At 34.9% G+C, this 19,666-nt stretch overlaps 4 protein-coding genes across 7 annotated transcripts; 3 read left to right on the top strand and 1 right to left on the bottom strand.

Annotated features, from left to right (window-relative positions):
- Nucleotides 1-316: 316 nt before the first annotated feature.
- Nucleotides 317-3,112, top strand: Rac1 (ras-related protein Rac1). Its single transcript, XM_018511232.1, has 3 exons — nucleotides 317-865; nucleotides 1,344-1,731; nucleotides 2,253-3,112. The coding sequence occupies exons 1-3, from the start codon at nucleotides 831-833 to the stop codon at nucleotides 2,406-2,408; spliced, it is 579 nt and encodes a 192-aa protein (XP_018366734.1). The 5' UTR covers nucleotides 317-830; the 3' UTR covers nucleotides 2,409-3,112.
- A 1,131-nt stretch (nucleotides 3,113-4,243) lies between these two features.
- On the bottom strand, nucleotides 4,244-8,665 carry Exo70 (exocyst complex component 7). The gene is made up of 7 exons (XM_018511231.1): nucleotides 8,567-8,665; nucleotides 7,970-8,350; nucleotides 7,352-7,890; nucleotides 6,710-7,258; nucleotides 5,324-5,561; nucleotides 4,963-5,223; nucleotides 4,244-4,791 (listed from the first exon to the last, which is right to left on the bottom strand). Exons 2-7 carry the CDS (start codon nucleotides 8,196-8,198, stop codon nucleotides 4,520-4,522), a joined length of 2,088 nt encoding a protein of 695 aa, XP_018366733.1. The 5' UTR covers nucleotides 8,199-8,350; nucleotides 8,567-8,665; the 3' UTR covers nucleotides 4,244-4,519.
- Nucleotides 8,666-9,095: 430 nt separating this feature from the next.
- On the top strand, nucleotides 9,096-14,586 carry LOC108763511 (phosphoribosyl pyrophosphate synthase-associated protein 2). 4 transcript variants are annotated; one of them, XM_018511206.1, is made up of 6 exons: nucleotides 9,096-9,466; nucleotides 9,772-9,867; nucleotides 12,539-12,947; nucleotides 13,274-13,552; nucleotides 13,623-13,769; nucleotides 13,839-14,586. In XM_018511206.1, exons 2-6 carry the CDS (start codon nucleotides 9,791-9,793, stop codon nucleotides 13,995-13,997), a joined length of 1,071 nt encoding a protein of 356 aa, XP_018366708.1. In that variant the 5' UTR covers nucleotides 9,096-9,466; nucleotides 9,772-9,790; the 3' UTR covers nucleotides 13,998-14,586. The 4 variants fall into 4 exon arrangements, with proteins under 4 accessions (XP_018366708.1, XP_018366707.1, XP_018366705.1 ...); XM_018511205.1 differs by having other exon boundaries at nucleotides 9,720-9,867; XM_018511203.1 differs by having other exon boundaries at nucleotides 9,710-9,867.
- Nucleotides 14,587-14,621: 35 nt separating this feature from the next.
- Nucleotides 14,622-18,764, top strand: LOC108763509 (Dynein axonemal assembly factor 5). Its single transcript, XM_018511199.1, has 7 exons — nucleotides 14,622-14,788; nucleotides 14,856-15,564; nucleotides 15,650-15,889; nucleotides 15,972-16,167; nucleotides 16,776-17,082; nucleotides 17,190-18,171; nucleotides 18,552-18,764. The coding sequence occupies exons 1-7, from the start codon at nucleotides 14,765-14,767 to the stop codon at nucleotides 18,686-18,688; spliced, it is 2,595 nt and encodes an 864-aa protein (XP_018366701.1). The 5' UTR covers nucleotides 14,622-14,764; the 3' UTR covers nucleotides 18,689-18,764.
- The last annotated feature ends 902 nt before the right edge of the window (nucleotides 18,765-19,666 follow it).

Below are 19,666 nucleotides of genomic sequence, written 5' to 3'. Positions count from 1 at the left end.
CAAAGCTCCTAAGCACCGGTCGCTGTGATTGGTGGTGTCCGATCGAGCCGTGATCAATCGGGAACACCCCCTATTACCGTAACTCCGAATCTACAATAGGTTTTTAAGCCTTAAGTCGTAAGGAATGGACGAAACACAATCAAGAAATACATTATATATATTTATATGTATGTATACATACGTAAAGTATGTAAAATATATAAAAATGTTAACATTTTTGACAAAATTTTACATAGGCGATTAATGATCTCCTATCTACTAGTGATCGGTACGTTACTGAAGCTACATTGGACGCGCATGCGTCCGAAATCCGGCCCGTTCAACAACACTGCTGGGTTCGTCGTGTACAGTCGTGTAGATCGCGTATGAATCGTATAGGGAAGGTTTATCCCTTATCCTTGACTCCGCGAGTGTGTCGCGGCCAAGTTGTCTCCTGCTGTGATCGTCACCACGCTCTCGTCAACTCTCGTGTGCCTTCGGACCGATCAAAAGGAAGTCATCCAGCCCGACCAATCAGTCGCTGGAATTAATCGCGCCTCCGTCACGTATCTCCGTCGCGCTCTAACCTCAATTGTATCTCTGCGTCCATCACGCTTCCTCTTCTCTCGAACGCCCTGCCCCTCCATCCTCTCGACGCGCTCCTCTCTTTCTCCTCCTCCTCCTCCTCCGTCGTCGCTGCCCTCTTCCTGTCGCGCGTACGTTCCGCGCCGTTTGTCTCTTCCTCTCCCGCCCTCTCTCTTTCTTTCTCTTTCTCCCTCCCTCCCTTCCATTTAGAATCGACTTAGTGCAAATTTACGTGTGTGTACTACGGACAGCATCGGACATCCAGGATGCAAGCCATCAAGTGCGTGGTCGTCGGCGACGGGTACGTAACACGCGGTGAGCCACACATCCGGGCTCGGGCGCGACGAGGACGCGATGGGGACGTTTACTCCCGGGACGCGGTCCAAACTCTCACCTGCTCTCACCTCCTCTAGCGACCTCCTTCCCGTTTTCCTGGAGCGCGAGCGTGATGGCCTCGTCTCGCCAGCGAAGCTCTACCACGCCCGTATATGACGGGCCTCGCGATATGACGTTGACGTGTTCGCGAGGACGTGACATTTTTCTCTGTGCCACGGTTGATGACCGATGACAAAAGACAGCGCGGCAGACCAATTTGTTAGCTCAGTCTAGAAGAAAAGACCTGTTCCTATTGTTGTGATTGGAAAATCATTCTCTGTGCAATGATTCATCTAACAAGATGTTTCCTGAGAAATAAACTTATTCTTATATTCGTATTTATATCAGCCAGCAGAGCAATGGATAATACTATGCATATTAATTGCTATATTTCTGTTCTCTAGTGCGGTAGGTAAAACATGCTTATTGATAAGCTACACCACCAATGCATTTCCTGGGGAATATATTCCAACGGTATTCGACAACTATTCTGCCAATGTGATGGTCGATGGAAAGCCGATTAATCTTGGCCTGTGGGACACAGCGGGACAAGAGGATTATGACAGACTACGGCCGTTATCTTATCCACAAACTGATGTCTTTCTCATCTGCTTTTCGTTGGTGAATCCAGCAAGTTTTGAAAATGTGCGTGCCAAATGGTATCCGGAAGTACGTCATCACTGTCCTGCTACTCCAATTATTCTAGTTGGCACTAAGCTAGATCTGCGTGAAGACAAGGAGACCATCGAGCGTTTGAAAGACAAAAAACTAGCTCCCATTACTTATCCTCAGGTTTGTTTTCATTATTTCTATACATTGATACAAAGTTTATAAAGTGACCAAAAAGTATACATTTGAATTAAAATTATATGTGTATATTATAGAGTAGAGAGAAAGAAAGAAAGAAAAAAAGAGTGAGATAATAATTGAAAAGTTACATTTTGACTGTGTAACAAATACATTGCCAGTTGATACAAATATTAAGATAATTGCACAAATAACAATTTCAATCAGTATAACCAATATTGTTACGAATATCTAGAGAACGTTACTAGGAAGTTTTTGCAATACCGCGTATCCAGATATAGTGAATGCTAAAGTCATGTTATTTAGTGGAAATTTGAACTGTCATGTGCAGTTTGTGTGTGTGTGTGTGTGTGTGTGTGCGCGCGCGCGCGCGCGCGCGTGTGCGTGCGTGTGCGTGTGCGTGTGCGTGACTTTCCACTAAATAACGTGACTTTAGTGTTTACCGTATCTGAAAACACGGTATTGCAAAAATTTTATTATTTCAAAATGTGTCTCATTCATAACAGGGTTTAGCAATGGCAAAGGAGATCGGTGCTGTAAAATATTTGGAATGCTCCGCTTTGACACAAAAAGGCTTGAAGACTGTGTTTGACGAAGCGATACGCGCTGTACTGTGCCCGGTTCTGCAAGTGAAGCCAAAGCGCAGATGTTTCCTTCTATAATATTAAATATATCCCTCTTTGCACGTTGGTACTGGAATGTGCTAAAAGTGTCTCATCTCATCTCCAGTGTACCAAGCACTAATCGAATCAATCGGGTAAATTATCGACTATTTGGAACCCCAGTTGTACCAGCCTATGTCAGCTTAGAGGCTGCAACCATCTACCAGCATAAGCGCACAAATGTCAGTTGGGTATAAATTTCCAGCGAGCAAAACAAAAGAGGGTTCACAAGGGAGAATCGTGAATTTGAGATATAAATTCGTTTTTATGTGGCCTCTACCACATTTTAAATGAAAATATAAATTAATTATTGAAGTTTTCTGCTGTCTATGCGAGCCAAACTTCCAGTCTAGACAGTTTAATCACATTATAGGGCTATAAATGCAAATTGACTGGATGTTCTAAGCAAAAGGAGTGTAAAAGAAGCCAAAATAACTGAACTAACTACTGTACAGTATACTAGAAGTACGTTATTAATATTACAATTAATTAATAATTATATAATGAATGGGTAAAAGAAAAAAAAGCAAATATTACTATATAATTGTCCAAACATTGACTGTATACTGATCAGTTTAATCAAAGAGGAAAACCATTTTATGCTATTCGCTATTGTACATTTTAGATAGGACACGTATAGTTAATGTATTTAAAATGGAGGAAAAAAGAGAAAAAACAATAGTTTTCCTTATATTATAAAAAATTTCAATATGCATCAAGATATAAATTCAGAGAGAAAGAAGAGAGAATATTTTTTAGAGATATGTGTGTAGAATACATGGCAAACCTCTTTGGAAGATATTCATATAGATGTTCATTATAAATGTGAATAACGGTAATACCACGCGTATATACATTTCTCCAAGTACTTAGAGCAACCATAAGTATTTTTTTTTATTCCAAGCATTCAACACAATATGTTATCAAAGGCTTTAACAAAGCTTCGACAGAGTCCTGTTCTCTTTCACACAAAGAGAATTTATTAATCTCTGAAAAACACTGGTCTGTTACGTTCGTAAAAGTCTTAGATTTATTTGAGAAATTGTATATATATAAAAATCTGATTGAAGGTGTTAGATGCGTAATCGAATGCCATTCAATGTTCACTGTGCACGTCCTATATTTAATTCTGTTCACATATGCATAGTTTAAAAATAGTTTCGCTTCGAAGATGAGTTTTCGTAATAATTTTGAAATGAGATAATTAACCGGTAGATATGCAAAAAATGAAAAAAAAACTGATAACTATATTTTCCGAAGTGGAATTGGTAGCGCAGCGGCCGCATAATATGGCTTCCTTCTTCCACTAAATTGGTTAACATTAAATGTTACATACCGTAATTTAAGAGAGAAAAAAATAGCTAACTGTACAAGAGTTTTAGATGTATGTGATATAAGTATAAATGTCAAATTGTGAGTTTAACGGTTTCTCTGCTTCGTGTTGTTTCACTCGCAAGTGATGATTTTCTGATGCGATGATAGTAATCTGTGATTAGTGCGCACAATTCATCACGTTCTTTCTCACAGGGAATTACCGTGTGATCATCAGATTGGAATTAAAAGAAAAGGAGTGTAATGCTGCATTTAAAGGAATAGAATATGACTACCGAAGCAGAGGGCGCGCGAATATGTCATATATGCGAGAAAGTGAGAGCTATTGTATGAAAGAAAGAACGAATGCGAAAAGTACGAGTGTGTAAGTATGTAATGAGAGAAAATCTGCTATGATATAACAACTGTGTACATAAATGCTGAACTTTGAATGTATTCTTCCTTATTATCACGTATAATGTATGATTTTGTACATTGTAAGTGGTATGATCGAATCTAAATTGTTACTTGTTTTTTATATATATATTATAAATATATATAAAACAAAATGTGGGGGAGGGGGGAAGCTGGACCAAGACCTAACTAGACTCTCAATTGTCGCAGATCTATATTAATCTCTGTGCAATCTGTTTGAGAAAGAAATAAAGATTCGGTCCGCACGGAAAAGAATCACTAAAACTATTGTAATTAAATATGCTTTATTAAATGGGTGTTTATTAAATACTCTACTAATTCTTTGTCGAGACAAACATTTTGCGGTGCGATACGCATGTATGTTATTATGCGGCGGTGTCGAAAAACGTGTTGATTAGCGTCGATATCTGATCGGGCGTGTACTTTATGTATTTCGCCGGATTCTTCGAGAACGACGTGCCGCGATACTTGTTGTAGAATGCGGTGTACAGCGGTACAATCGCCTCGTGCAATTCCTTCCTTAACTCTTCGCGCAAACATCTGTCAGGCACCGAGTAAGAACGCTGACACTTGGTCACTTCCTCGAGTTCTCGTGCAAAACCCAAGAATTTCTCCTTTAACATTTTGGCGGCGAGATCTATGCGAAGGAAAAACGCGTGCGGAAATTATTGCAATTAATAATAAGTCTAGATCCACCAAGTGTTGAACACTTTCATCATTGTTTCAGAAAATAGATACGTATGTTTCTATTTATTTCTGTGACTTGAGAGAATCTTGTTTATAACTTGATTGAAATTAAGGTACAAACCTGGTTCGTCTGCGAGATATGATCGGGCCTTGGTGAATGTCGTGGTAACGTAATTGTTTTTGTCTTTAAGAAGTAGATCGTAATATGTTTGTTCCGCACTTGGCTCGGCCAGTAAGAGTAGCTCCATAAGAGAACTTCGACGGAGAGCGTTAACTACATAATTATGATTATTCAGCCGAAATAAAGCTCGTAAAGCGAGATCGGAATAAGACGCATCGCTTTTACTCACTAACGCCAGATTCAGTTGAGCAAGAACCTTTTCTATAAGAGGACAAAATAATTTTCGTCAAATTAATGATATTTTCATTTCAGCTGGTTTATATTTAATTACGAAAAATAAACAATATGAGCATGGACTTACTGATGTATACACTGAGAACCATTTTATGTACATTTTCCGGCTCTTTCGAGTGTAACGCAGACTGATCTGTGAAAAGATTGCGTTGAAGAACAGTACCAGCCATATCCGCATATTCGGCCAGCTGTTCCAGAAAAATCAAGACATTGCTAGTTCCTTCCGCCACGGTACCGTCCTTTGGTAAACCCGCACCAGATTCATTTCTCACACTTTCCGCGAACTCTTCCAAAGCTTTAGCTCCCTATAAAATTGAATAATTTCTTTCATTATGTCGGTTATACATCTTCTTAATAGAAAACAGGAGGGAGGTTTGTATAGTTAAATTGGAGGAATTTGTATTTCAAGGAAAGGACTAAATGGACATCGTTTAAATGTTGTAAGTTTTATATTGTAAATTAATTTTTTACTCTCAAGAAGAAACGATTTTGATGAGATCTAAAATTTTACTGGATACAAATCTAAAAATAACTTTATTGAACCATCAAAGTAATTGTGTTAGAAACTTATACTGGAATATTAAGATTTTTTACATTGCTTATTTTTTAGTTTTCAAAGTAATCATTTTAATATTTCAATAAAAATATTTTCAGACCTGTACCCAGCAATACTTTAGATCTGTCAGCAAAATCGTTCATTTTATTACTACACACAAAGGGTTAGAATCTATATAAAAATGGCAAGGATCTTTCATCTCAATTTGACCATATAAATCTATTTTCCCTTGAGAAAGGATTTTAATTTAGAAAACGATTTTCGAAGCAAATTATGGTTTTTTTTGTAAAAGAAAGCTAGTAAACATAGAAATGTAGCTTAGTGGTTTGTAACTTTAAAAACATTGAGAGATTACTGATCTTCAAAAATTCATGTTAAACATAATTGTAAAATTTCATCGGTTTCTACTTATAATAATTCTTTCATCATATGTTGCTATTATACCTATATTAGTAGTATGTCTTAAAAGTGAATAATCTAACATACTGAAGTATAATCTCTTGATATAAAAATATATTAAAATGTCTCGCATAGAACGATATCGGAAATATATAAAGCATAGATGAAAACTTCTTTTTTTATATACTGATTCATTTAATAAGCATATCTCTCGCAACTGCTGTTTATATCAACCGAACGATACATGTTACTTACATTTTTATTCTTTAAAATATTAGATAAGATATGTTTGCTGATAAGACACATCAATGTATTTCCAAAGAGTACTGATGAAGTATTAGTGAGAAATGGCGTAATTTCAGAAATCCTTTATAATCTTATTAATTAATTTATAAAACATTTTAATTATAAATATTAATTTAATATTTAAGATTTTAAATTTATTTAAAATAAAAATTTAGATCAGTCATTTAAATGTAAGAAAAAGATAAAACGTACGGTTGAGTGTAACGTATCGAGCACAGATGCAAACTTGGAACGGAGAGCGTAATCACAACCTTCGACCGTTCTCTCGAAATCGGGCTTCAGTTCGCCGAGATGCTTCAAAATCGGGAAAACCACGAGAACGGCGGAGAAGTCGCGTCTCGTGATACAACGTTTGGCGCGCGTAGCTATGCTGTCTCCATCATGCGCGACCAAATCCATCGCGTCGCGTACGGTGGCTTCGAGCACTTGTGCATGCAAGGAAGCCGAAAGAATCTTCGCGACCAATGCACGCTCAGCTTGTATAAGTTTGTGTAGGCCGGCCGCCAATAGAAGATAATTCTCCATCTCTTGTTCGTCGGGTGCCGCATCTTCCATCGAGTACGGGATAAGCTGCGTCGGTTTCCTAGACACTGAATTCAGGGCCAGATTCAGTCTCGTCGTTTGCGACGCTTTCAACAGCATTCTGTTGGCCTTGTCCAATGCGTGCTGCAGTCGTCGCGACGCTTTACGTCCCGCATTCTCTTGACCATCTAGAGAGTGTCGGTTAGCGAATTTTGCTCTCTGTGGGTAATATATCCATATTAATATCTAAAAAGCATCATATATTTTTACACACACATACACACACACACACACACATATATATTTATTTACAGGCATAGGGCTTCCACCATGGGTGCTACCACCACTGGCGCTTCTCTGATGTTCTTTGAGCAGTAACAGAGATCTCAAGACGATGGCAGAACGTACGGAAGCATACATCTTCGTATGTCTACGGTGACCCCTTTCCTCGAGCCATCCAGCAATCTTAAGCAAGTCGCTCATAACGCTCTCGGGTAATTGGCACAAGGATTGTGGCGCATCCTCGCCATTGGTGTCCTCATCGGAGCCAATTAGATCCAGAAGCACAATAGGAAGAATTGGTCGACTTTGGCGATTAAGAATGTCATGGAACTCAGCATATAGAGATTCTAGGCCAATTGAGAAGAGACCTGTGATGTTTTGTAACTCGACGGAGCTAGGATTGTTTTTCTGGAAGTACCGCTGAGCATTGTACAGTCGATTCATTGCTTCGAGAAAGCCATCTAAACCACCAGGTCCACTTGGTTCGGCACGTACTACAGCTTCTACTTCTTGACATACACCGTAATATCCAATAGCATGATCCAGTACGCTTAAAGTTTTCTCTATATCTGTAATATAGAGAAAGAATGTTACAAAAATTTTTTAGGAAGATGGAATTTGAGAAATAATAATGAACCAAATGCTTACTGTGTTGTTGTGCTTGAAGATTTTCAGTCTCATTATAAACTGGAAGTATTGTGCGGCGGAGTGTAGCTAAACGGTCTTCTAAGGAAGAGAGTATTCCTACTACTCCATTCGTCAATCGTCGGCTGCGTTCCTCTGCCTCTTTCAGCGCTTCTAGAGCAGCGATCTCAGACTCCAGTTTGCACTGTATTTCGAATCGCCTTTCGGAGGTGTCGGCGCGTGTCGCATGCATGTTTCACTGATTTTTAAAATACACAATTGAAAACGAAATTAATTAATGACTTAGCAAACAATCTATTAGAGAACTGTGAATGACTGTGATATCTTTGATAGTCGATATTATCTTCAAAGTCTAATGTAAGGCCCAAAGTTATCCCTGGATATCTGCAACATATCAAATGTGCAAAAAAAATGAGTTACTCTTTCTATTATTTTTTTTTTTTAACTATAACTACTTATATTTGGCCTGTTTTTTAAGGGTGTCTCATTGAATGACACAAGTCAACATAGACTCTTTTACACTGAGCACTTGGTACGCGTATTAAATCAATTAATAACTTTGTATGTATTTAACAGGTAATTAAAGAACCGCATACATACTTTCTGTGACAGTAAAGAGTTCATGTCACTCCATGTCTCTTTCTGACTATGGTACACATTGACAGACTGACACACACAAAAACGTAAAGTAGTAAAATGGTTGCGTTCAGCTGATTCAGCAGACTCGTATGTATATATAAAGCCGGAAACACAACGAAAAGCACACAGGCATTAGTAAAAAGGAAATAATGAATTTCAACCTATCAGAAACCATGTATATTAGAATGGACGCTTTCTGATAGGTTGAAATCTCTTATTTCCTATTCTAATTGTGCTTTTCATTGTGTTTCCGGCTTAATACTCCTATATGGGCTGCGTTCGGAAACATTGGCCCGTATTCAGAACGCGCTTTTATTTCTGAAATTTTATAATATGTGTGACGTAAAGTATAGTATCTTAGCGCGCTAACATTATAACCATTACTGGGTGCCTCCGTATATCATCTTATTTCAACACGGAGGCACTCGGGTAACGTTTCCGAACGCAACTTAGGTCTGTTCGTGTTGCATGCACTTTTTGCACTCAGCATCTTCGCTTTCTTTCTTTTCAACGTCCAAATATATATCTATCTCATTTTAGTTCCAAAATTTTGGGGGATTTAAAGTAATGCGAACAGACCTTGTGTTTCTTGTTGAAAAGCTCCCGTAGTCATTATTGTCGATCACATTTGAATACTACTCTAGATTCGGATCGCGCAGTTCACCTATGTCTTTGAAGAAATTAAAGAATTGTTTCAAGTAACCTTCGTAATTGAACAGCGGTGATTATCGAACGATTAAACAGCGACTGAGGTGTGTTAAGTGATCAAATGTGGGAGTAGTCTAATCAAGTTTATGGATACGACGTAATCGCGTCAGAAGCGCGTGAGGTGACGAAGTTTGATCAATTGTTTATCGCGAGGTATATTGACGCATTTTCTATACGTATACACATTGCTTAGTTCTGCGTTACTCCAATAAATTTACCTGAAAACAAAATGATCTTTTTCCTAAATCATTAAAAATTTGTATAAACCAATTATCATGTTGCGAAAGTTTCTGTTGCTTTTTCGTAATTGTGAAACACGCAATTTTTTGTCTGCTCAACGTACGGATTCGAGAATTGAGAACAGTTCAGAAATTGATAAATTTACGGTTATCAAAGTTCTTTCCAGGTGAATATCTCACCAATTGTTTCTCGAGTGTCTCGGCATCTTTGTTTCGCAGCTGCAACAATCGTCGAGCAATGGAAAAGCCAGTGTCATCCGACATAGTCATCATCGCGGGCAATTCTCACCCGGAACTGGCAAATCTAATAGCAAGGTGAGTGGCGAACAATGGAATGTCAAATGTAAACATGAAAGCTAATCCGTATTTAATAGTGATGTTTTGATGCGTCATTATGATTGGGCTGTACTTCTAAATGAGACATCCTTCTGATTGAGCTGAACCTTTACAGATGATTGTTATGATGTGTATTGATTATTTATGAATATCCTATTCTTGAGTTATTTATTGTTTAAATGATAAAAATCAAAAAAGAGAAAAATTATGACTGAAAATAATTCTATTTATCCATATTGGTATCTTGCATTGGAACATTTGCTAATTTTTTCAGAATCTATGATGTTAATGATAGACTTATTAATTTAGTAAGATGAAAGATTAAATATATCTAAATATAAATATTTTTTCTAATGAAATAACTTAATATTTTAATAATACATTATTTGTAGTGTATAAAATAATGTAATAATACATTATTTGTAGTGTAACAAAAATGTAATAATATTGTTCAGGATCATGTGAATCTAGCATAGATCAGGATGATTGAGTCTATCATGTACTAAAATTATACCTGGATTCGAAAAGATTAGCAAAGGCTAATTGTCTCTTTTTAAATATAAAAATAATAAATGTTTAATAATAAGTGAAAATAACACGAGTAAGATATAATTTTCAATATATGAAGAATTTTACGATTTTTTATTTAAAAATCCAGATATAAAATGTGATCTCGTAACTTGATATTAGGTTTGTTATGATCTCATGTGATGTTGTACATTAAGTATTATTAGTTATTTATAAATATAATGATATGATATTGTTTATATATTTTGTTAACAATTATTTAAAAGTTTATCTATTAAAATTTTACAACAATTAATATTGAATTTTTTGTAATGTCCCTCTTCTGCAAAAGAATTGTTATCCTATTTTAGAATAAATTCTGATAATGAAAGTAACACAGTACATATCAAGATATTCTCTGTATATTGCAAAGTTGTATAATTTCTTAAATTTCCGAGTTGGGAAGTTTCCCTTGTAAGTTAATTTTTGCAAGATATGAAAAAGAAGAAAATTTTCTAATTAATACAACTGAAAGGAGTAGACGTGATAATTTTTAGTTTGGAAAATTATTGATTTAAAACAGATACAAAATAATGTTATGTCACCATAACAATTACATTATTTCTATATTATAGTTGCTACATACATGATATAAATGTGTGTAATGCTAAATTGATTTATTTGGTTATTTAGATCAAAAATGTTATATAATTCCATCACAATACAAAATTATAAATAAGCAAAATTGGGTAATAACTAGTTAGTAGGTTAAAAGTTTTAAATAAAAAGCTAATAACTTTTAATTTAATTTAATTAATTTTAAATAAATTAATTTTTAATTAATTTACTTTTAAACTTTAATTTATTAACTTTTTCTTTTTAAGTTAAAGTTTCTTTTATCTCTCTAAATGTTAATATTATTTTTTATAAAATCTTAATTATCAAAGAATTAGTTGAGAGAGAGAGAGAGAGAGAGCTCAATAATTGAATAATGGGCGTCAATGATCATAGTGCCCAAAAATGAACATGCGTTGGATCTGTATTTAGGGAGTGTTATCAGTGCCATTGCGTCACGCTATCTTTGTTTTATGGGCGATAAAGAATAAAAGCTTTTTATTTGCACACACACATATAAATTTCAAAGAACGCGCAGGCATGGCTAACACAAAGAGGAGTACAAGATTAATTACATTTTAAAAAAGTTTACTTTTTTCTTTTATACTATAAATATTAAAATATAAAAATACTTATATAAAAATAATAAAAATCATCAAATACGATAGGGAACGCCAACATGGTCAAAGTTATTTATTTCAGATATGATTGCGCACTGATAATTTTTCGGACTTTCAACCCAATCAGGCTGAAACGCTAATAATTCCCCATAAATTAAATTAGAAAAACTATCAAGAACTTATTGCGTAAAATATTACCTCAACCAGGGTTCGAACCTCTCGACTTTCCGGGGTGAGTGTAATATGAGCTAATATGAGGTAATATTTTAGTTTAATATGAGGTAATATTTTTCACAATAAGTTCTTTACAGTTTTTGTAATTTAATTTAGGGGGGATTATTAGCAGCGTTTCAGACTGATTGTGTTGAAAGTCCGAAAAATTATCGGTGCGCAATCATATTTGAAATAAATTAATTTAAAGAATATACATATTATTCGAAACATCTACCTTTGATCGTGTTGGCGTTCTCTATCGTATTTGATTCATATATACGGTCGTTTCTTAAATCTTAATAATAATAAAAATCAGTTTTTATTGTACAAGAAATATCTTTATCTTATAAAATTTACAAATAAAATGTTGAATTTATCTTTATTATAATTGTTTTGTTATTTAAAGTAATCTGATTTTTAAAAAATTATTCTGATTTAATAAAAGCAATGTTTTTTAAAATTAACTTTTTATTTAACTTTAATTAATTCAATCTTAACGTAACTTTAACTAAATCAGTTTTTTGTTAATTTAATCTTTAATAACTTAACCAACCCTGCAAATAAGTATAAGTATAGATTTTAATATAATTTGCTGCTTATCACTAATTATAACTAAAGTTAATACATTTAAATTGATTTGTTACAGAAAGGAAATGCAAAAGATATTTGTTACAATGTTTTTTTTATGTTTAAAGTCGCTTGGGTGTGAAACCTGGTGGTTGCGCTGTGTATCACAAGTCCAATCGTGAGACAATGGTGGAGATAGGGGATTCTGTACGTGGTAAAGACTTGTATCTAATCCAAACTGGTACAAAGGATGTAAACAATAACATAATGGAGCTTCTCATCATGGCCTATGCATGTAAAACATCATCAGCCAAAAATATTGTTGGAGTGATTCCATATCTACCTTATTCTAAGCAGTGCAAAATGCGTAAACGCGGTTGCATAGTGTCCAAGCTTTTGGCAAAGATGTTATGCACAAGCGGCCTAACTCATATTATCACCATGGATCTCCACCAGAAAGAAATCCAAGGATTCTTTGATGTTCCAGTGGATAATTTGAGAGCTAGCCCATTCCTTTTGCAGTATATTCAAGAATCCGTATGTAGTAAGATTTTAATATAATTATTATGAATTATTAGTAATAATTATATTTTAAAGCATCTTGGATTATAATAGCAACTTATTTTAAGCGTGACCAATATCTTAAATTGAAAATACAGATATGATATATTTTTCTCTGTTAATAATATCATAGAATTATATCTTTACTTTAAGATATTCAAAAGTTACTCCATACCCAGTGAGAAATGACAATGGAATCGATGTCAAATTTGATGTCGATTCCATTGTCATTTCTCACTGGATATGTGTCTGTGTTTTTATATCATACTTTTTTTATATAAATTACATCTTCTCTTTGTCAGATTCCTGACTATCATAATTCTGTGATCGTTGCAAGAAATCCAGGTAGTGCGAAGAAAGCGACTAGCTATGCTGAAAGACTGCGTCTGGGAATTGCAGTGATTCATGGAGAACAGAGAGAAGCTGAATCAGACATGAACGATGGTCGTTATTCGCCACCTGCGCTAGCATTGGCCGCACGTACGATGGAGGTTGGCGTTGGTGTACCTTTGCATCCAGCGAAGGAAAAACCACCTATAAGTGTTGTTGGAGATGTCGGAGGACGTATCGCTATTATGGTGGTGGGTAAAATTGCATTTTGCATTTATATTATATCAGGTCGACGATTTGACGAGAGAAATAAATTCGCAGGATGATATGATAGATGATGTACAATCGTATGTAGCAGCCGCCGAGGTGCTTAAAGAGAGAGGAGCTTACAAAATATATGTCTTAGCTACACATGGTTTGCTCAGCTCGGACGCTCCTAGACTCATCGAGGAGTCTCCTATTGACGAGGTAATAACATTAAAACATTACATTAGTTTACATTAATATAAGGAAAACGTTTCTACAAAATTTTTCTAGGTCGTTGTAACCAATACGATTCCTCATGACGTGCAGAAGATGCAATGTCCGAAAATCAAGACTGTTGACATCAGTATTCTTTTAGCAGAGGCAATTCGACGTATACACAATAAAGAGTCGATGTCGTATCTGTTTAAGAATGTAACCTTGGAAGATTAGAAACTAGACGATTGCACATGAAAAGTTACACAGTTTAATTGAATAAATGACGATTGAAAGTCACGTAAGATTCAATGCCGGGGACCATGTCCAAAATACATATCCGTCTCTTAATTTTCTACACTATTTTTATATTTCTCCAATTTATGAAACAACAGTGAACGTATAAACTAGTCCCTTGCGTTCATCAGAAAGAAACTAATTAGCTAAATGTTTTAATATACATTTCCTTTGTAGTCATCTTTTCTCTATAGTACATATTAGATTAATATAAAATAATCAATTATGAGGGCGCGCGCGCGTATTCGAAGACGAGATTTAGGATGCGTTCCACTTAACGTTCTCAACGCTCGCGTATATCATTTCATCCTTGTTTGACATTCGATTACAACGAGGATGAAATGATGCTCACGAGCATTGCGGACGTTAAATGGAACGCATCCATAGTTGCATAATAGAAATTGTACAATTTTAGAATTTTAGAAATTCTGTAAAGTCATTATAAACGTGTATTCCGTGCTTATCAGTGATCTAGTTCTAATTTTATTGTATGATTAAAAATGTATTTTAGATCAAGACATAATAAATATATTTCAAGATAAAGATTTTCTACAAATATTTTATCAAATAAAAAGAAATGTTACAGAATACGTGAATTTATAGCATCGGTAATTGTGTCCAAAAAGACCACAGATTATGTAAGAAGGGGAACCGTTCTATCAATCCGAATGAGTTTGTTGTCATGGAGATACACATAGTGGATCGATATGTTTTCTGCTATATTCAGTAAAGTTCGTATAGAGAATTTGTTGTTATATCATTATCATCTTGATTCTAAGAGAAAGAAATCCATTTCAGATAAATATGGCATTGGATCTTGAATTAAGTAAGATTACCGTTTCGTTGCAAGCAGACGAAAAGAATCGTCGCAAACAAGCGCTAGAAGAAATATTGAAAAATATATCTCAGGAGCAAATATCAGACAGATTGGATGACTTTGTTAAAATATGGGAGAGTATACACAAATTTCTAGTTAGAATCATGAACGATAATATAGAGGTGTGTCGAGATCTGACCGTAGGAATACTGAAAATATTTTTGGAAGTTCTGCCTCCTGATGACAAGCACATAATGTACATCATACCTATAATGTCCAAACGTTTGGGCATGCAAGAATTGATCGAGCCGTCAGAAGAAGTACGATTGAAATGCGTTTCTCTTTTACGAACGATCATTTGGAAGTATAAGGATTTATTGACACCACATATTCAAGATGTGACGGGAATATTGGCACGTACCGTTACAGATAATTATCCAAATGTTAAAAAGGAGAGCTGCAAATGTATATCAGATTACGCAAAGATTCTATTGAGGCATTTCTATTCACAATCGGAATATTTAATAAAACCTATCTTGACCAATTTTATGCATCAACACTATAGAGTTCGACTCGCCGCTGTTGAAGCAATAGGCGATGTGATTCAGTATGGCAATAGCAAGTCGATGGAAGAAGTGGCAACTCCTTTGGCACAGAGACTTTTTGACCAAAGTGGGATTGTCAGAAAGGGTACGTTTTTATATAGTAAACATTTAACATGATTTTATATAATTATATTGAAACTCTGCTCATATAATTGCATTAAATCTTAAAGCTGTAATTGAAGTCTCTGGCCATTGGTTGATAGAGCTACCTGACAGATATAGTTGGTGGCACAGACTTCTTCCCCTAATCATGACAGGATTCCACGATGAACTTGCGGAGATTCGTGTAAAAGCAGCTGAGATGTGGGACACCGCAGGAAATTTGTACTTACAGGAAAATGAAAACGATGAAAAGTTGAAGGATAAAATGGACTTTCTTACGGAAGAGCCAGAGCATTATCCTTCAGAGAGTAAATTAATTTTGAAAATCATAGTCAATCATTACAGATTAATTATCAAATTGAGAATCAAATTATATAAGATTGTTTTTAGTTTCTAGGCCAAATTTAGGATGTCGTGTGATTGCGCAACAGAATTTTTGCAAACTTATTAATGGTATCAGTGTTGAACTTGGAGATTGGTTACCAGATATACGTATGCGTTCTGCGCAATTACTCAGTATATTGATATTAAATGTTGAAGAAGATGTTACACAACATATTGAAAAGCTTTTGCCACCTATGTATCGGTAGGACTTACTTTTAATTATTCACTAGAAATTAGATAAAATTTAGATGACGTGTGTGTGTGAGAAAACAATTTCATTTACGAATTTATTTTTAATGACAAAAATATGTAAGTATCACTTTGTTTCGTTGTGGTCCAAAAAAAATGTTTAAATTTGTCGAATAGTGTAATTATTGAATTTTAATAGAAGTTGTTCCAAAATTTTTGTCACTTAAATATTTTCCTTTTAAAAATCATTAAAATAGTTGGTAAAATCTTATTTTCTATTTAAATAATCGTAACAATGTAACGACAATCGTGAAAATCAATTATCAAAAATTTAGAAAGATTATTCACGCTTTTAGAAAGACGAAAAAAATTCTATCTTTGACTAAAGTTAATAAATTAAAAAATTAATAAAATTATACTTAAAAAGATTAATAAAATAAAAAAATTAACTTATTTGAAAATAGCATTAAATTATTAACTTTTTAAACTTATTTTATATTATACACACACATACGTGCACACACTTAACTGCTAACTTCTTAAATAGTCACCATCTTACTCTGCAAAATTATGTTATAAGTGACAAAACTTATCAAGAAATCTAATTACGACTTGTTACAGTGCTTGCAATGACGAGGATAAGAGAGTCATTGATTGCGTGGAAACTGCGGCGCGATATCTGGGCTACTTCGTACAACCCAAAATTTACTGTCAGTTGGTGCTTCCCACTCTAGACGAATCCCCGACGATCGGACATTTACATGTTTTTGCAGCGATTATTAGCGGTAGCGAACGAAAGGCTCTATCGCAACAATTGGACAAGATAACGAGCTTTTTGCAGCAACCAGATATCTGTCAGAGTAAAAAGAGCAACTATCAACGTCAGATACTTTCCTGCTGTAATTCTCTTCTTGTAGTTTGTAAGGAGGTCCGAATACAATTGTTTCTTCGTTATACACACATCTATTACAATCATTTGTTTAAAACTTCTTTCTGGATTAATTCTTGGATCTAATAATGTGTTATAATATGCAGGATTGCAAAGCAGTAACACAAGCTTTATTCACTGTAATATTCACCATGTACGCGATGAGCGCGGAGCCTTCCATTCGCGAAGAAGCCGATAGGCTCTTGGAGATACTCGTCAACATAAATTCACTAAAGAATATCGACGATCTCTTCTGCAATTACATGAAACCATTGATAACATCAATTCACGATGATTGCGCCTCGTGGACGGTTTACAGCGCGGAATCGCAAATTTTCTACGCTTGTTTGAGCCGCAACGGAATCGCCATATCGCATAATATGGACCTTGTGTTACCCATCTTTAAAAAAACTATGAGCAAGGACGCCGATCCCGAGTTGAAGCTGCGGCATTTTATTCTACTTTCAGAATACTTCCTGAACAGTCAGAATTTATATTATTGTATCGAGGATCCGCATAGATTTGTGAGCACGATTATCGAGGAGTTGATTATACCTGGACTTATTTGGGCCGCCGGTAGAGCAGCTGAAGCCATTCGTACGGCCGCCGTTTGCTGCCTCTGCGCTATTCTACAAAACACAATAGTTAATCCCGACAAAAAAGACGAGATTAACAAAATGCAGTTGTCTATGAATGAGGAAAACAAGGATTCTAGAATACCTATGACGAAGCAGTTCCTATCCATCTTCGACAAGATCGTGCCTGTTTTAATTAGTCTGGTGGACGATAAAGCAAAGAAGACTCGACTGTATTCCATGCGCGCCATTCGTCTGTTAGTAAAAATTGGACAGAGATTGTCCTGTCTAGACGACGAACATGTACATCGCACGTATCCAGTGATACTGAAGAGACTCGATGATGGCTGCGACGATATTCGCTACGCTGCGGTGGAAGTGCTTGTGGACGTGTGGAGCGCCGTTTCTAAAGATTATGACACTGTCTTCAGTAAGAGTCACATTGATGCTCTGTACACGACAATGATTATTCACTTGGACGATCCGGAGTCTCGCTTCCAAGAGATAATGTTAGGTAATCATCAATAGTTTTGTTCTTTCTGTTAGAAATATGCAAATTAAATTTTTTTTACGCTAAGTAATTAGCATTATCTAAGGCGTATCGTGTAGATTGCCCGATTGGATTTATATAGCGTGTGTGCATGCATACGTGTATGTGTATATCTTTCTCTCCTCCCCCTTCCCGCGTGCATGGGTATATAAGATTATCAATATATGTAATTTATATTCGAATATCTTATTGTCAGATTGAAAATTTTCAAATAGTTCGTACATCTCTATTCTCTCGCGTTTTTCAAAATAATACAAATCATAATTTTTAATTCAATGTAATGCAACTCTTAATATATTTCAATATATACAATACATGTTTTACAATTAATACTGTTTTTTCAGACGCATTAAAGCGTGTTGCACAAATCTATCCTGAGCTACTGCATCAAAAATTGTATAGCTGTCGGCCGAATTTCAGGAACAAAGCAGGAGTAGACACACTTTTGGAATATTGCCAGAGTATATTTAAACAAGATTAAATCTTTTTTTCAAATAGACATTTTTGTAATCCGATAGATATGTGTTTTAACAAATATAAGTTATATGATCTTTCTAGTTATAAGTTTTTCTATCATACATGTTGAATCAGTTAAGCATATTGAACTGCTTATAAACATAACGCCATAAAGTATTCAGTCTGGTACGGCAAGTAGAAATAAATTTTTTTTTCCCTAAGTAGGATTGTCTTCAATTTATACAAATTATATACACAATTGAAATTAAGCTTTTATTCATACAAGTTTTAAACTTGCTTCAACTCAAGAATATCTTTGTACAATATTTGGTATCATAAAATATTATTGATTGTCTAGAGGCCATGAGGGTTTATGCAATTGTATTATGTCAAACGAAAAGGTTCTTTGAAATATATTGCAAAATTTATAAAAATGTGGTTCAGCTGTGGACTCTTGCTCAATATGATGCCAATTCTTTTTTTAAAAAATTAATTAAACTGTCGTATAATTAAATTGACGGTCATAAAATTATATTGTATATATACAGAGTATCCTAATAATTATTAACACCTGAAATATTTTAGAACCTATAAGGTCTAAAGAAATATTTGTATAACCAAAATTGCACTAATAATGGTGGTATGAAGGGATCTATCATATGGTGATAATAATTTTTGTCTAGGTGAAGGCGCTTCAGAAATTTCAAGGTCAACTTTTTATTTTTTTTTAAATGGGATTATATGATTTATTTTACGTAATACGATTCATCTCTAATTATTTTGCGTATAAAAGTATTGAGGTAAAAGTATCGAAAAATCAATAGTTTATGAGATATCTTATACTTTATTCGGGAGGATCCCATTTGCCTACAATCTCGATTGCACACACCATTCATGTCAGCTGGTGCCTAGTAATTTTTTACTGCTTTACCAATGAGAACATTTTATTTTTAAATTGGCCAATTAGCGACGCATGTGTGCAACATGCAATGTGTGCAATCGG

The sequence above is a fragment of the Trachymyrmex cornetzi genome, unplaced genomic scaffold (genome assembly GCF_001594075.2).
Source record: "Trachymyrmex cornetzi isolate Tcor2-1 unplaced genomic scaffold, Tcor1.1 scaffold363, whole genome shotgun sequence".
In the NCBI taxonomy this organism is placed as follows: Eukaryota; Metazoa; Arthropoda; class Insecta; order Hymenoptera; family Formicidae; genus Trachymyrmex; species Trachymyrmex cornetzi.
The sequence above is the reverse complement of the archived record's forward strand: the minus strand, read 5'-3'. Positions and strand labels throughout refer to the sequence as shown.

Excerpts from the sequence above, each read along its gene's own strand:
- Rac1 (XM_018511232.1), top strand. The coding sequence starts at position 831 with ATGCAAGCCATCAAGTGCGTGGTCGTCGGCGACGG. Across the intron at positions 866-1,343 it reads TGCGTGGTCGTCGGCGACGG|TGCGGTAGGTAAAACATGCT; the intron begins GTACGTAACACG and ends TCTGTTCTCTAG. Across the intron at positions 1,732-2,252 it reads CTCCCATTACTTATCCTCAG|GGTTTAGCAATGGCAAAGGA; the intron begins GTTTGTTTTCAT and ends CATTCATAACAG.
- LOC108763509 (XM_018511199.1), top strand. The coding sequence starts at position 14,765 with ATGTTTTCTGCTATATTCAGTAAA. Across the intron at positions 17,083-17,189 it reads TTCTTGTAGTTTGTAAGGAG|GATTGCAAAGCAGTAACACA; the intron begins GTCCGAATACAA and ends TATAATATGCAG. Across the intron at positions 18,172-18,551 it reads CTTCCAAGAGATAATGTTAG|ACGCATTAAAGCGTGTTGCA; the intron begins GTAATCATCAAT and ends CTGTTTTTTCAG.
- LOC108763511 (XM_018511206.1), top strand. The coding sequence starts at position 9,791 with ATGGAAAAGCCAGTGTCATCCGACATAGTCATCATCGCGGGCAATTCT. Across the intron at positions 12,948-13,273 it reads TGCAGTATATTCAAGAATCC|ATTCCTGACTATCATAATTC; the intron begins GTATGTAGTAAG and ends TCTCTTTGTCAG. Across the intron at positions 13,770-13,838 it reads AGGAGTCTCCTATTGACGAG|GTCGTTGTAACCAATACGAT; the intron begins GTAATAACATTA and ends AAATTTTTCTAG.
- Exo70 (XM_018511231.1), bottom strand. The coding sequence starts at position 8,198 with ATGCATGCGACACGCGCCGACACCTCCGAAAGGCGATTCGAAATACAG. Across the intron at positions 5,562-6,709 it reads TCGATACGTTACACTCAACC|GGAGCTAAAGCTTTGGAAGA; the intron begins GTACGTTTTATC and ends TCAATTTTATAG. Across the intron at positions 5,224-5,323 it reads GGTTCTCAGTGTATACATCA|AAAAGGTTCTTGCTCAACTG; the intron begins GTAAGTCCATGC and ends GTCCTCTTATAG.